Source organism: Pleurodeles waltl, chromosome 12 (genome assembly GCF_031143425.1).
Source record: "Pleurodeles waltl isolate 20211129_DDA chromosome 12, aPleWal1.hap1.20221129, whole genome shotgun sequence".
NCBI classification, from domain to species: domain Eukaryota; kingdom Metazoa; phylum Chordata; class Amphibia; order Caudata; family Salamandridae; genus Pleurodeles; species Pleurodeles waltl.
The window spans coordinates 139734531-139749795 of NC_090451.1; the positions used below are offsets into that span (position 1 = coordinate 139734531).

Below are 15265 nucleotides of genomic sequence, written 5' to 3' on the forward strand. Positions count from 1 at the left end.
TACAGTGGTATTACACGAGCATTGCATGTCTCCTAGTTAGGCCTCGGCTGCTCATCCACACTACCCCTAGAGAGTCTGGCTTCTAGACTCTGCCTACCGTTCACTGATAAGTGATAACTGGACCTGGTATAAGGTGTAAGTACCTTAGGTACCCACTACAAACCAGGCCAGCCTCCTACATTGGTGGTGCAGCTGTGGGATACGACTTCCAATTGCCTTATCTCTCTGTCACTGGTGCTTTCCACAGAAAGGAATACTCTATACCTAGAGCTAAACATACATACCTAGTACAGGGTTCTAGTCTCTTACTTTCCTTTCTGAGAAACTAGAGGTTAGGTAGGTTAGGTTCTCCCTGCACTACACTAAGACACTTACAGCATGTCAACTGCTGGGCCTAGCTCTGAGGTCATGGGTACTCCATATGAGGGCATGGCCTTCAAGGAACTGAAGGGACTGTGCTCAGACAGAAGCCTAGATGTAGGGAAGAACCCCCAAAATAATTTTCTTTTGAGCCTTCTCCTTCAGGATGACCAGGAACATGCTGATAACCAGTAGGAGGAAGGGGAGGGATATTCTAACCACTTAGAATCAGAGAATCATCCTTCAGATTCAGGTGAGGGCTCTTCCAAAGATCTTCCAACTAGCAAACCCACTAGTGTAGCTGGGAAGGGTAGTCACTCAGGTAGGGCACACTTCACACCCAGAGGTCAGGTCACTAGGGTTACAAAAGCTAATGAAAGATCTACCTCTGCCCATTCCCATATCACCTCCGTATCTGAGGGATCCCATGGTTCAGCTCCAGGTGATTACTCCATAGATAGGGAGCTCAGGAAGCTGAGACTGGAGATGGCCAGGCTGAGGCTGCTGCAGCAACAGCTAGCCCTAGATAGGGAAGACTTGGCTGTGGAAAAGGAAAGGAAGGGTTGGGGTTAGCTCCCATGGTGGCAGCAGCAGTTTCAGGAGTTAGGGAGGATACCATAGACTCTAGAAATCTGCACAAAATTGTACCTCCATACAAGGTTGAGGATGATATTTATAAGTGTTTTGTTTCACTTGGAAGTGCCTGCCAAGTTCAGAGGATCCCTCAATGGCTGCTATTCTGTGGTTGTCCTTTTCTGACAAGGGGAGGGAAAGACTTCTCACTGTCAGAGAAGAAGACTCAGACAACTCTGGTGTTCTTACAACTGCACTCTTAGGTTAATTTGGATTAATCACTGAGCAATACAGAATTAAGTTCAAAGAAACCAGAAAAGAGTCCTCACAGGATTAGATAGACTTTGTGGACTGTTCTGCTAAGGCTTTAGAAGGCTGGTTACACGGCAGCAAAGTATCTGATTATGAAGGGCTTATACAATCTTCTTTTGAGAGAGCATATTTTGAATAACTATGTGTCTGACTTATTGCACAAGAATCTGGTAGACTTAGATCTGACCTCTCCCCAAGAATTGGGAAAGAAGGCAGACAAATGGGTCAGAGCAAGGGTGAGCAGAAAAGCTCATACAAGGGGTGAAAAGAAGAACGAAGGTGATGAGTCTCGGGACAAGGGTGGGGACAAACAACTCCTCATCAGGCCCACAAAACTCCTCTGGGGGTAGGAATACAACCTTTTCCTCGTCTTCCTCTTCTGCACACACTAAAAAGCCTTGGTGCTATCTGTGCAGAGGTAAAGGCCATAGGCCAGGGGATAAGCCCTGCCCAAGTAAAGCCCCTGAGCCTACCACCACTAATACAGCCACTTCCACTTCTAGTACCCCTAGTAGTAGTAGTAATAGTGGTAGGACTACTGGCAATAGTCAATGTAAAGGTGGTTTGGTTCACTTTTGGGTCCATCATAGAAACTGGTGTAGGTGTAGAACCCCCCCAAGACAGTTTCTATCTCACCTGGTGGCACTGGCCTTGCCATCTTGGCTGCTTGTCCCCTTAACATGGACAAGTACAAGCAGTCAATTCACATAAATGGTGTTGAGGCCCAGGCCTACAGGGACACAGGAGCCAGTATCACTTTAGTGACTGAAAACCTGGTGTCACCTGCACAACACCTACTTGGACAGAAGTACCAGGTTACTGATGTCAACAACTCCACTCATTATTCCTTTAGCTGTAATGCAACTTAGTTGGGGTGGAGTTGGTGACTTTATTACTTGTGGCGGACTACCACCCATCCCAATCCATAATTCACTACTTTTCAGTACCTCAGCAGTATTGGAGCCATACTTTTGTGTCTAATTTCTCACCCACCTCTGCTCCCATTCAGATAAATAATTGCCACACAAGCTCTCATTTTGTTTAAATGGGACATATATCTTTATGTTTCAAGGGCTGAAAACAACAGAGTACCTGCATCAGAGAGTGAGGTTTCTGCCTCATTTGTTAATTATGCTGAAAAAGCTTCTTGAAGGCATTCTCTTTACTGAACATGTTTTAAACTCAAGATTGAAGATTGTTTCTAAATCAAGCTGGGGTCTGTGATGCAAGCCACTCTCATAAACACAAGTAAAGCTTTGTATGGTATGCATAAGAAACTTAATTGATTATATAGAAAACAAATAGAATGTGAAACATTCACAGGTAGCTAAGGACATGAAAGTGGTACACATTTGGCATGTGGAAACAGTGAAAAATTAGAATGAAGATGAGAATGAGATGAGAGTGAGATATGCCAGTTTATTGAAGTGATGACGAGGATAAGGGGAGAGATCCCATGTTAAAGTATAAATCTAATTTATTAGAGAACAGTGTTTAGATCTCTAAATTCCTAGTCATAAAGTCAAATAAAAAAAATATCACAATTCAGGGAATTAACCTTATAGGCCAAAGGGTTTGGCGTTCTCTTGATGTTCTTCAGGGATTAACAGCCCAAGTTTCTGAACTGGACTTTTTAGCTGTCAATTCTATGATGGAAATGAATGATAGGAATCCCTTTCCAACGCACAGCTGTACTCTATTTCTGCAAAGAAGGTCACTATGCGTGAGTGTCTGTCCAAATGGATGAAGTGTTGGCACTGAAAAATGACCTTCTTAATGAAGGAGAATATTGTCTTTTAAATGAGTACTATAAAGAACCAGCACATACTGTTGGAAATCTTCTTATTGAGGTTCTTACTGAATCATACAGGAGAGGTGCTGCATTTACCTTTCAAAATCCTGGAAGCAAGACAATCTAAATTTTTTTGTTAAAAAGGCATTATTGTTTGAGCAGACTCTGCCTACAAACCAGTATTTCTGTTAAAATGGAACTGCAAAAAATATGCAAAACTGTTAGTCCATCCATTAACTCTAACACTCCGCAATATAACCAGACAAGAGACCAATGTCCATATTAATACTACAGTAGAGCTTTTAAAATAATCAAGGTGACAAGCCACTCAAATGATAGTGTCTTATTAATTAGCAGAAAGATATTAGGCAGATTTCTTTAGCCATATCTATGGCAAGCCATTTACAAAGTTTTGTGTTTGACACTAGTTCATAGGTTTGCTTAAGGGATTATACACAGAGCTTTCAGCCAGGATTTGGGTTAATGGTTTCTAGCGTGTCATACTAGAAGAATAAGGTGAAAAAAAATGTCTTGTATCCAGCATCTTATATTTGGTATATATTGACTCTTATCTTATTAGCACTATTTGATAATAGTGATATCCAACCATTCACGTCTAGTAGCTTTAATGTCACAATATTTGCCAGTAACAGTACTCTTTTCAACACCTAGATATTAACACCTTATTCCACAGAAATGAGTGATGACAAATGTGTGACAGTTTTTGGGTACAAATGAAATACAAGCGTTGTGGCGTGATGGGGAAAGGAGTGGTTGCATTTCTGTGAGGCAACCATGAACTCTAGCAGAACAGTGGCTCAGACACCTCTTCTGACATTCACATATCACACAGTTGGAGGAGCTCTATTTAGAGGGGGAGAGACTCATTTTTGGCCTGATTGAGTCCTTCTTTGCTGCCATGATTCAGATGGAGCACCTTTATGAGCATAACGGCTAGAAGTGCGTGAGCTCAAACGCACCTATAACTCCACAGAGGGCAACATAAGCGATGGTCCGCAAAAGCAGCATGCCATCTGGAAATTAGTAGGTGAGGTTCCACATCTGAAATCCAGTGTGATACTTAAGGGACCTTAGGGCTGGGAGAACAGAAGAACTTGATATTGCCCAAACCCTCCCTATACCTTGAGCACAGACCTGATTAGCATGGTAGGAGACAGCGGCCCAAGCAGACAGTGGTGAATGGTGAGTACCTGACAACACCATAACCTAATGAATACAACTAATAGAAACCCAATTGACTATGAAGCTGGCCAGTTAGAGGGGATGCAGTTTCACCTGTTGAAATGCAGCCAACCAACACACAATCTGAAGAGTCAGATGTGGGCAAGCTGTCTGAAAGTAGAGGACAGGCAGATGTTTCTGTGAACCAAGGATTAGCTTCTCAAAACCACTCTTCAGATCACATCTGGAACTGTTGGAGACTCAGAAGAAGGACTGCCCTGCTGCCTGAGGAAGGAAGATTGGACTTGCTCTTTGATCCCAGGACTACCAAAGTGACTACAAGGGCTAGCTGACTGGCATCCTGTGTGAGCTACAGATACACAATAAGTTCCATATACACTGAAACCTGCCTGCTTCTAATGGAGTGGGTATTAGACTCCAGGCCATTCCCAACAGATCCTGGACCCTTGGTGTGGTGCTAGCGTTGCTCCTCCTACCAATAACCAAAATCTGGGACATATAAACATTTCCAGTAAAAACTTTTTGAGATCTGACCAGCACCTACCTGCAAGTTAATTTGACCAAAATGCACTGCCGATGGGGTTGACTTCACCCAGCTTCTTTTCCGCAACACCAAATCCTCTTCAGCCGGACCTCTTGGCAATGGTATCTAGCCTTGTGGAGCTCTCTTCAGCTAAAGTGTAGAGCCTCATCCTGCTAGAAGACTTCGAGCTCTAAAAACGCTTCTACGTTTGAAGGTGGAAATCTTTATTGGGCTTGATGACGACTAGCATCCCATTGATGATGATGATTTGCTTCATCTGAAATCTAGCCTTTCCCACACAGAGCATTTCCTGCCATTCTTGAAGGGTTCACTGAGAATTCAGACAGTGGCTCCCCGTTGTCAATAACCTCTTCTCGGCTGCAGCCTGCTATCTGGCCGGCTGATGACTCTACCTTCTCTAGCACAATTTCTCATGAGTCCAAAGGTAACTCTTGATTGGGGCCAACTGTGTGACTGTATCTAGCTGGTGCCCCATTGTGATTGGCCTTAACTTGTGACTTGATGCCAGTCTTGTGCTACCAGGTACCCGTGTGTGGCGTTTTTTTTCTTTTCCATGCTATCTTTCACTAAAACCTTTAAAAATTCTTAACTCTGGATTTACTGTTTGGATTTATTATGTTTTGGTGTTATTCTATTTATTGAAATTGGCTAAATGTTTCTAAATTGGGTTCTGAGTTCTCTTATGTTATGTTCTTAATTTATTACTATATGTGTGTTGCACAAACACTTTAGAGGGTCTCCAAACTTTTTTGTAGTAAAAGCTACTTATGTTGGTGAAAATCATCCAGAACTACGAATATTATTAGAATTTTAATACTGACCACCTCAGACAAGTTTACATTTGTTTTAAATATAAACCTTTCAGGTTTTTGTAGGCTGGGCTACACACAGGAGGGATACTTATGGGTAGCTTGAGAGCCTTTGAGTTAATCCTGACTGCTGTTTATGTCAAGCTACCAGAGGATTAAGCACAGGTTAATTTAGTGACTTTCTGTGGTTCACCTTGACATAGACTGTGTTTATTATTTGAGTGGGGCTTCCACTCCCCTCAACTAATCATCCAGTTTCATATATGATTAATAAGTTACAAATAGTAGGTCCTCCATATTTTGGATCTGGCTGTGACAGAACCACATCAATCACTGAAGAGTCTGTTTTCACAATACAAGTAGAAACTACATGGGGAATATATATAATTGGTTCTGTAGTAAAGGCATGCTTTAGGTTCCTGAAGTATTTACTTGTTTTCTCTCTTCATATAAACAGAGGGCCTGATTTAAGAAAACTGGTGATACACCCAGTGTAGCGCCACTTTTCTTGCACCCCTTAGCGCCCTCCTGATGAAACCATGTGTGCGCCATATCTATGATATGGAGTACCTTGGCGGTAGTTAGGGAACTAGCGTCAAAATGTTTGATGCTAGTTCAGAGATTTGCAGTATTAGCATAAAAAATGTTGACAATAATCCTGCAAAGCCTATTGTGGCCCATTGTGAACAATGGTGTGCCTCCTTTTAGCGCCTCCTCTGAGCAAGCGTGCAAAGTGCAGAAAAAATGACGCAATGAAATCCCATGTTTTCAGCCCCCTCTAATGGGGGAAATGCCTTGTTTGCATTCATTATGCCTCAAAAAGATATAATGTAGAGCAAAGGGTTACAAAGTGGCGTAATGCATGCACTGCACCACTTTGTAAATTTGGCTATGCAATTTTGGCCTCTTTGAGCCACATTAGTATAAAAAAAAATAACACTAATGAGGCGCAAGGAGGAGTTAGAGGCTCTGAAATCTGCCCCAGAATCTTTTTTAGGGCCTGTCTAGTGTCTCAACAAATAGAGAAGACCTTATCCGGAAAACTCATTTTAACATGAGAATATGAGAAGTCAGTATAGAGGCTGCTTCACTTTTTCACATCAAAGAAGCATTTAGCTAGCTTAGCATGTACTTTGTGTTTTCACAAGTCCTTCTTTACCTGTCTTGAAGAATCTAATTGATGAAATGTTGGAATTTAGTTGCAGGAGCCTTACATAACCTGAATGACATTACCATGTATATTCATAGTGACCATATTTTGTAATGAATTCTGTGTTCCATTTATCGCCAACTCCAATGCACACCAGGATGTATGCTCCTCTTAAAAACAACTTGGTTAACCAGTGATCGCTCTGGAATTGGTCTAGTGAGATAGATATAACAGCAAGGGATATTTATTTCTAATTGTAGCAGTGTTTAGTTCTCTGTAATGTATGCAGGGATGCATCTTACCATGTAGTATTGGCACAAAACATTTGTGGCCGAGCAAGTGTCATATAAATCCTTTAGCCAAGTTATCTTCATATGTCAAGTGCATTTGTAATTGTTTTTCTTCTCTCTAAGGGTGTATATTCTTCCACTCACTATCTTTGTCAATTGAACCTAAACACTAGCACATTTATATATGTGATCTGGGGTAAATCTTCAGCCCACTTTCACAAATACATCAGCAAACTCAACATTTCCAAAAGTAATTTGTATTCCATGCTAGATGTGTAGTGTGTTCGTTGTAACTGAAATTCTTAAAGTAATTGGAAAACAAATGTTGTGACCGAACTCATGAAGAAGAGATAAAGAGGACTCTCTCTACATTACCATAGGGTTCTGTTGGCTAAGCCACAGAGTGCCCACAATAACTGTAAATTTTGGAGCATTTCTGATATCAAAAGTTATTATTTCAAGATGTCCAATCAGAGAAACCATGGGCAGACTTGCAGTTTCTTGAAAAATATCTCCAGATGTGGGACAGGATCTATACATAGTGCTAACAGACTTTGGCCCCCATTCCGACCCCGGCGGTCATAGACCGCCAGGGTGGCGAATGACGGAAGCACTGCCAACAGGCTGGCGGTGCTTCATTAGTCAAACCGCCGGACCCGCCTGGGCGACCGCGGCTGTACCGCCGGATTTCCCCAGGCTGGGAGAATCCTCTATGGCAGCGCTGCTAGCAGCGCCGCCATGGGGATTCTGACCCCCTTCCCACCAGCCTGTTTCTGGCGGTTTTCACCGCCAGGAACAGGCTGGAGGGAACGGGTGTCCTGGGGCCCCTGGGGGCCTCTGCACTGCCCATGCCACTGGCATGGGCAGTGCAGGGGCCCCCTAACAGGGCCCCAGTATGCTTTTCACTGTCTGCCTAGCAGACAGTGAAAAGCGCGACGGGTGCAACTGCACCCGTCGCACACCTGCAACACCGCCGGCTCCATTCGGAGCCGGCTTCAGTGTTGCAGGCCTCTTTCCCGCTGGGCCGGCGGGCGCTATATTGGCTAGCGCCCGCCGGCCCAGCAGGAAAGTCAGAATGGCCCCAGCGGTCTTTCGACCGCAGAGCGGCCATATGGCGGTTCCCGCCAGGCGGGCGGCGACTGCCGCCCGCCGGGGTCGGAATGACCCCTTTATCCTTTCTTTAAATATTGAAGGCACTTCAAGATAAAAACGTGATTCCTTGAATGCAGGATGCACGGGATATACCCCTGCCATTTAGGATTTAACATTGGGGTTTTCAGAACCATTGTTGTTTATAGTAACTTCCGTTTGGATGTCATCTATAGCTTGAGTAAGGGACCTCAGGTGATTGCCTGTGGAATCCTTTCCCTTGGAAGTCTGTCATGAAACTTAACAGTAATTCTGCATGCTTCCTTACGTCATCTCTGAATATTGTTGCCAGCTCCTGAATGTAAAAAGAGTTAAATAATTACATTCTAGAGAAACAGGGAAGCCGGTTAGGAAAGGGAGAAACATTGGAATTCCGATAAAATTCCTGGCAGGAGAATTCCTAAATTACTAAATGGTCACCATATTCCTGTATAAACACAGTGTATTTACTAAAGTTTAAAATATATACGTATAATACGCAATTATAGTTCACCAACAGTATGTACAGGATACTAAGCACCCACTATCATAGTGTCTCCGAAAGTAGCAACCCGAAAGGAAGAACTTTGCAAGTTCCAGGAGAGAAATCAGGTTAAACAAACCTGTCTCATTTGCAGGTAAGCAAAAAGCAAAGAGGAAACAGGAAAAGGTGCTGCTAAGGAGGTTGGGAGCCAGATTTGCAAAGGGGGAAAGCCTAACAACAATGCACTGCTGGCAGACACTGTGGAAAAAAGATAGTGCCCTTTATACTCTTGTCTTGGTTTCCGCTTCTTTCCTTGAACCAGAAGCGGGCATGTTGCTATCGTGGACTGGAAGAGGTCTGTTTGTCTTGTAAGGTCAAGCTGCTATGTTAACTTGGGTTACAAGCTAATTCGGGTGATCATTTGCTAATATTCAGGACCCAGGTTGCCATCTTTTCAAATAGTTTTTGGTCTAGTATTACCTGGTATTTGTCACCCGACTGGAACCGTTCATATACATTTTTCTTCCATTATTCCAGTGTGGCTGCTTAAGATACCTATGGGTTTTAGCAGGATGGGGATCAATCTAGGCAGAATCTTACATATTTAACGCTTCCAGATGTCATGGCACCAACCCTAAAATGCTAGTATGCCGGGGGCAAAACTAAAGACCTAGCATAAAGATGGATCTAGATGACTCCTAGAGATGGGGCAGATTTTGTAATATTATTCAAACTGTAAATCTAGGGCCATGTGGCTGTGAAAGAGTTAGTCTCACATGTAACCCATGTTTCGGGCTGGAATGGATGGCCATATGTAAGCAAATACTTGGCTGATACATTGGGAAGATGAAGAGGGCTGCAATGGAGTCATGCCCTTGTTAAGTCTGTGTCTATGCTGGGTCAGAAGCAATTGGATGGTATGTTGATATCCTTGGATAGACCATAGTGCTGGTGCGCCGGTCACCCAAGTGTTAGAAACTTTTTTTTTATTGTGTTACAGTCAATATATATTCCAAGCCAAGTGAACCATTGTTACAGGGAAGTAACTTTTAATCATCATGTGTCCCTTGAAAACTTGAGCTTTATCTTGCACTCTCTTCATAACTGTATAAACCCAATTCTTAAGCAAATTAATGTCTACATTCCAAGAAATGTTTGTCTTTCACTCCAGATACCAAAGTCCTCATGCAGTGAAATGTGTGCTTTGGGCTTCAGAAAATCCACTCGTGAGGGCCAAGGAGTCTGCTGCTATGACTGCATTCCATGCTCAGATGGAGAGATCTCCAACCAGACCGGTGAGCTTAAATGGCCCCACCTTAGAGAGCAGTCCTTTACCTCCATACATTCTCTACATTCTTGTATAAATACATACTGATTAGAGTTTTTAGATATACCTCAGAGTCAGTATCTGTAATTGAACCAAATAGCCCAGAGAAGGGATGTACATGTAAACCAAAGAAGTAAGTATCTGCATGTAGGAGCCCCAATGAAGGCATGTCATATATGTATGAATGCATGTGGTTTGTGTATACCATGAACATAGACAATTGGAAGAGTTGTACATGGTCAAAGGCAAGAACTAATTGAAGTGGGGGGTTGTGGCCAAGGTGACGGAGGTTACCTGCTGAAGTCCTGCCAATTATCCTGCGCATCCCAGTCTGGAGATGCACAATTAGTGTCACTGAGACCTCCCCAGCAGTGCCGGACCCCTTTCATGCCACAAGTGCACATCACCGAAGGAGGATCGCCTTTACTGAGAGGCGTGGCCACTATATGAGGAGGGCGAAGCGGCACCAGACCACCCCGAGTGGGAGCAGTGGGTAAATCGGGCGAGTCGCACCCAAAATTGAAGAGCCGATCGGAGGGCTAATGCATTTGATCTGAATAAAGTAAAATAACAATGATCCCAAAGGAGGAAGTAAGACCCTTACCTTCCGGGAAAAAAGTCAGTTTGACAGATCTATTGGTTGCTTTTGATAAACTTCTCCTCACTGTGCAATTATTTCAACAATTCATATCTTTTATTTAATACATGCATTTACTTTTGCAATTGAGAACAGTTATTTCAGTATATTAGACTTGAAATAATCGGTGTTCCCACAGTGACATTGCAGTGAAAGTGAATCATGGGAAAACAAAAAAAAAGAAAAAGTGCTTTTTACAATATATATAATATGTGGTTAAAAACATAGGCCCTCATTATGTCCCTGGTTGAGGGCGGCATTTTGGCGAAAGGTACTGCCAACAGGCTGGAGGTACCTTTCCCCAAAATATGACACTGGCGGTTTGGCTCAAGCCAAGCTGCCAATATACCACTCCGTCCGCCAGGGCGGTAACAGCCACCCGGCTGGAGACTTCGGTCTCCAGCCAGGCGGCCATCACAGTCCCAAAACAACAAGTGATGGACGGAATGCTGAACATTGTCAAACACTCACCCCCAGTCATAGATCTGGGTTTAATCCATCGTTCTTTTGCTCACCATGCCACCCCAGTTTGGACCCAGCCATATGCAAATCAGTCTTGACCCTGTTCCTCAAGGGAACAGTCCAGACCGAACTGCCAAGCCAGGTCCTCACTGGACCGGAAACAAGCATCCTGGGACCGGTTTCGGGGTTTCACCCCTCATCAGCCAGGCTAGCTTGAATCCAGTGGCATGGGAAGCACGGGACCCACGTCTGGGCATACCCTTCCCACTTAGGGCGACAAAGCAAAAACAACAAGTGATGGACGGAATGCTGAACATTGTCAAACACTCACCCCCAGTCATAGATCTGGGTTTAATCCATCGTTCTTTTTCTCACCATGCCACCCCAGTTTGGACCCAGCCATATGCAAATCAGTCTTGACCCTGTTCCTCAAGGGAACAGTCCAGACCGAACTGCCAAGCCAGGTCCTCACTGGACCGGAAACAAGCATCCTGGGACCGGTTTTGGGGTTTCACCCCTCATCAGCCAGGCTAGCTTGAATCCAGTGGCATGGGAAGCACGGGACCCACGTCTGGGCATACCCTTCCCACTTAGGGCGACAAAGCAAAAACAACAAGTGATGGACGGAATGCTGAACATTGTCAAACACTCACCCCCAGTCATAGATCTGGGTTTAATCCATCGTTCTTTTGCTCACCATGCCACCCCAGTTTGGACCCAGCCATATGCAAATCAGTCTTGACCCTGTTCCTCAAGGGAACAGTCCAGACCGAACTGCCAAGCCAGGTCCTCACTGGACCGGAAACAAGCATCCTGGGACCGGTTTCGGGGTTTCACCCCTCATCAGCCAGGCTAGCTTGAATCCAGTGGCATGGGAAGCACGGGACCCTCGTCTGGGCATACCCTTCCCACTTAGGGCGACAAAGCAAAAACAACAAGTGATGGATGGAATGCTGAACATTGTCAAACACTCACCCCCAGTCATAGATCTGGGTTTAATCCATCGTTCTTTTGCTCACCATGCCACCCCAGTTTGGACCCAGCCATATGCAAATCAGTCTTGACCCTGTTCCTCAAGGGAACAGTCCAGACCGAACTGCCAAGCCAGGTCCTCACTGGACCGGAAACAAGCATCCTGGGACCGGTTTCGGGGTTTCACCCCTCATCAGCCAGGCTAGCTTGAATCCAGTGGCATGGGAAGCACGGGACCCACGTCTGGGCATACCCTTCCCACTTAGGGCGACAAAGCAAAAACAACAAGTGATGGACAGAATGCTGAACATTGTCAAACACTCACCCCCAGTCATAGATCTGGGTTTAATCCATCGTTCTTTTGCTCACCATGCCACCCCAGTTTGGACCCAGCCATATGCAAATCAGTCTTGACCCTGTTCCTCAAGGGAACAGTCCAGACCGAACTGCCAAGCCAGGTCCTCACTGGACCGGAAACAAGCATCCTGGGACCGGTTTCGGGGTTTCACCCCTCATCAGCCAGGCTAGCTTGAATCCAGTGGCATGGGAAGCACGGGACCCACGTCTGGGCATACCCTTCCCACTTAGGGCGACAAAGCAAAAACAACAAGTGATGGACGGAATGCTGAACATTGTCAAACACTCACCCCCAGTCATAGATCTGGGTTTAATCCATCGTTCTTTTGCTCACCATGCCACCCCAGTTTGGACCCAGCCATATGCAAATCAGTCTTGACCCTGTTCCTCAAGGGAACAGTCCAGACCGAACTGCCAAGCCAGGTCCTCACTGGACCGGAAACAAGCATCCTGGGACCGGTTTCGGGGTTTCACCCCTCATCAGCCAGGCTAGCTTGAATCCAGTGGCATGGGAAGCACGGGACCCACGTCTGGGCATACACTTCCCACTTAGGGCGACAAAGCAAAAACAACAAGTGATGGACGGAATGCTGAACATTGTCAAACACTCACCCCCAGTCATAGATCTGGGTTTAATCCATCGTTCTTTTTCTCACCATGCCACCCCAGTTTGGACCCAGCCATATGCAAATCAGTCTTGACCCTGTTCCTCAAGGGAACAGTCCAGACCGAACTGCCAAGCCAGGTCCTCACTGGACCGGAAACAAGCATCCTGGGACCGGTTTCGGGGTTTCACCCCTCATCAGCCAGGCTAGCTTGAATCCAGTGGCATGGGAAGCACGGGACCCACGTCTGGGCATACCCTTCCCACTTAGGGCGACAAAGCAAAAACAACAAGTGATGGACGGAATGCTGAACATTGTCAAACACTCACCCCCAGTCATAGATCTGGGTTTAATCCATCGTTCTTTTGCTCACCATGCCACCCCAGTTTGGACCCAGCCATATGCAAATCAGTCTTGACCCTGTTCCTCAAGGGAACAGTCCAGACCGAACTGCCAAGCCAGGTCCTCACTGGACCGGAAACAAGCATCCTGGGACCGGTTTCGGGGTTTCACCCCTCATCAGCCAGGCTAGCTTGAATCCAGTGGCATGGGAAGCACGGGACCCACGTCTGGGCATACCCTTCCCACTTAGGGCGACAAAGCAAAAACAACAAGTGATGGACAGAATGCTGAACATTGTCAAACACTCACCCCCAGTCATAGATCTGGGTTTAATCCATCGTTCTTTTGCTCACCATGCCACCCCAGTGTGGACCCAGCCATGTGCAAATCAGTCTTGACCCTGTTCCTCAAGGGAACAGTCCAGACCGAACTGCCAAGCCAGGTCCTCACTGGACCGGAAACAAGCATCCTGGGACCGGTTTCGGGGTTTCACCCCTCATCAGCCAGGCTAGCTTGAATCCAGTGGCATGGGAAGCACGGGACCCACGTCTGGGCATACCCTTCCCACTTAGGGCGACAAAGCAAAAACAACAAGTGATGGACGGAATGCTGAACATTGTCAAACACTCACCCCCAGTCATAGATCTGGGTTTAATCCATCGTTCTTTTGCTCACCATGCCACCCCAGTTTGGACCCAGCCATATGCAAATCAGTCTTGACCCTGTTCCTCAAGGGAACAGTCAGACCGAACTGCCAAGCCAGGTCCTCACTGGACCGGAAACAAGCATCCTGGGACCGGTTTCGGGGTTTCACCCCTCATCAGCCAGGCTAGCTTGAATCCAGTGGCATGGGAAGCACGGGACCCACGTCTGGGCATACCCTTCCCACTTAGGGCGACAAAGCAAAAACAACAAGTGATGGACGGAATGCTGAACATTGTCAAACACTCACCCCCAGTCATAGATCTGGGTTTAATCCATCGTTCTTTTGCTCACCATGCCACCCCAGTTTGGACCCAGCCATATGCAAATCAGTCTTGACCCTGTTCCTCAAGGGAACAGTCCAGACCGAACTGCCAAGCCAGGTCCTCACTGGACCGGAAACAAGCATCCTGGGACCGGTTTCGGGGTTTCACCCCTCATCAGCCAGGCTAGCTTGAATCCAGTGGCATGGGAAGCACGGGACCCACGTCTGGGCATACCCTTCCCACTTAGGGCGACAAAGCAAAAACAACAAGTGATGGACGGAATGCTGAACATTGTCAAACACTCACCCCCAGTCATAGATCTGGGTTTAATCCATCGTTCTTTTGCTCACCATGCCACCCTCGAGATTATGACCCCGCCTACCGCCATAGTTATCGTGGCAATCTTACAGCCATGAAAACCATGCCGGTAGGCACTATCAGTGCCAGGGAATTCCTTCCCTGACACTGATAGGGGTCCCCCGCTCCCCTCCCCTTCCCAGAGTCCTGCCCCACACTCTCCCTCATGACCCCCTGACATACACACATCTACACGACCAGACATACACACACATACACACACCAATGCCCACATTCACCCAAGCATGCATACATCCATTCACACACAACACACACTCACATACATCCTAGCACACACGCATTCACACCACACAACATACATGCACACTTATACCCATTCATGCACACATGCATTCCAAACGCCCCACACCCACATGCACGCACACAAAACATGCACACACACCCCCACACACACACAACACCCCCCGCCCCTCTCCCCTGTCGGAGCACCTGACTTACCTGCTTGCAGGTGGTTCTCTGGCAGGAGAAGGGACGCAGGGCTGCTGCCAGCAGCATCGTCCGCCCAGCGGAACATCGCCAGGCCGTAACATGATACGGTCGGCAGCGGTCTACTGGCACCGTCCGCCGCCATG

General features: G+C 46.1%; 1 protein-coding gene across 1 annotated transcript in view; it reads left to right on the forward strand.

Annotated features, from left to right (window-relative positions):
* The window catches only part of LOC138267092 (vomeronasal type-2 receptor 26-like), a 49186-nt gene that overhangs the window by 10382 nt on the left and 23539 nt on the right, over positions 1 to 15265 (forward strand). Inside the window, exon 2 of the mRNA XM_069215941.1 lies at positions 9817 to 9940. Coding sequence (XP_069072042.1) covers positions 9817 to 9940 — 124 coding nt within the window. The remainder of the gene's footprint in view (positions 1 to 9816; positions 9941 to 15265) is intronic.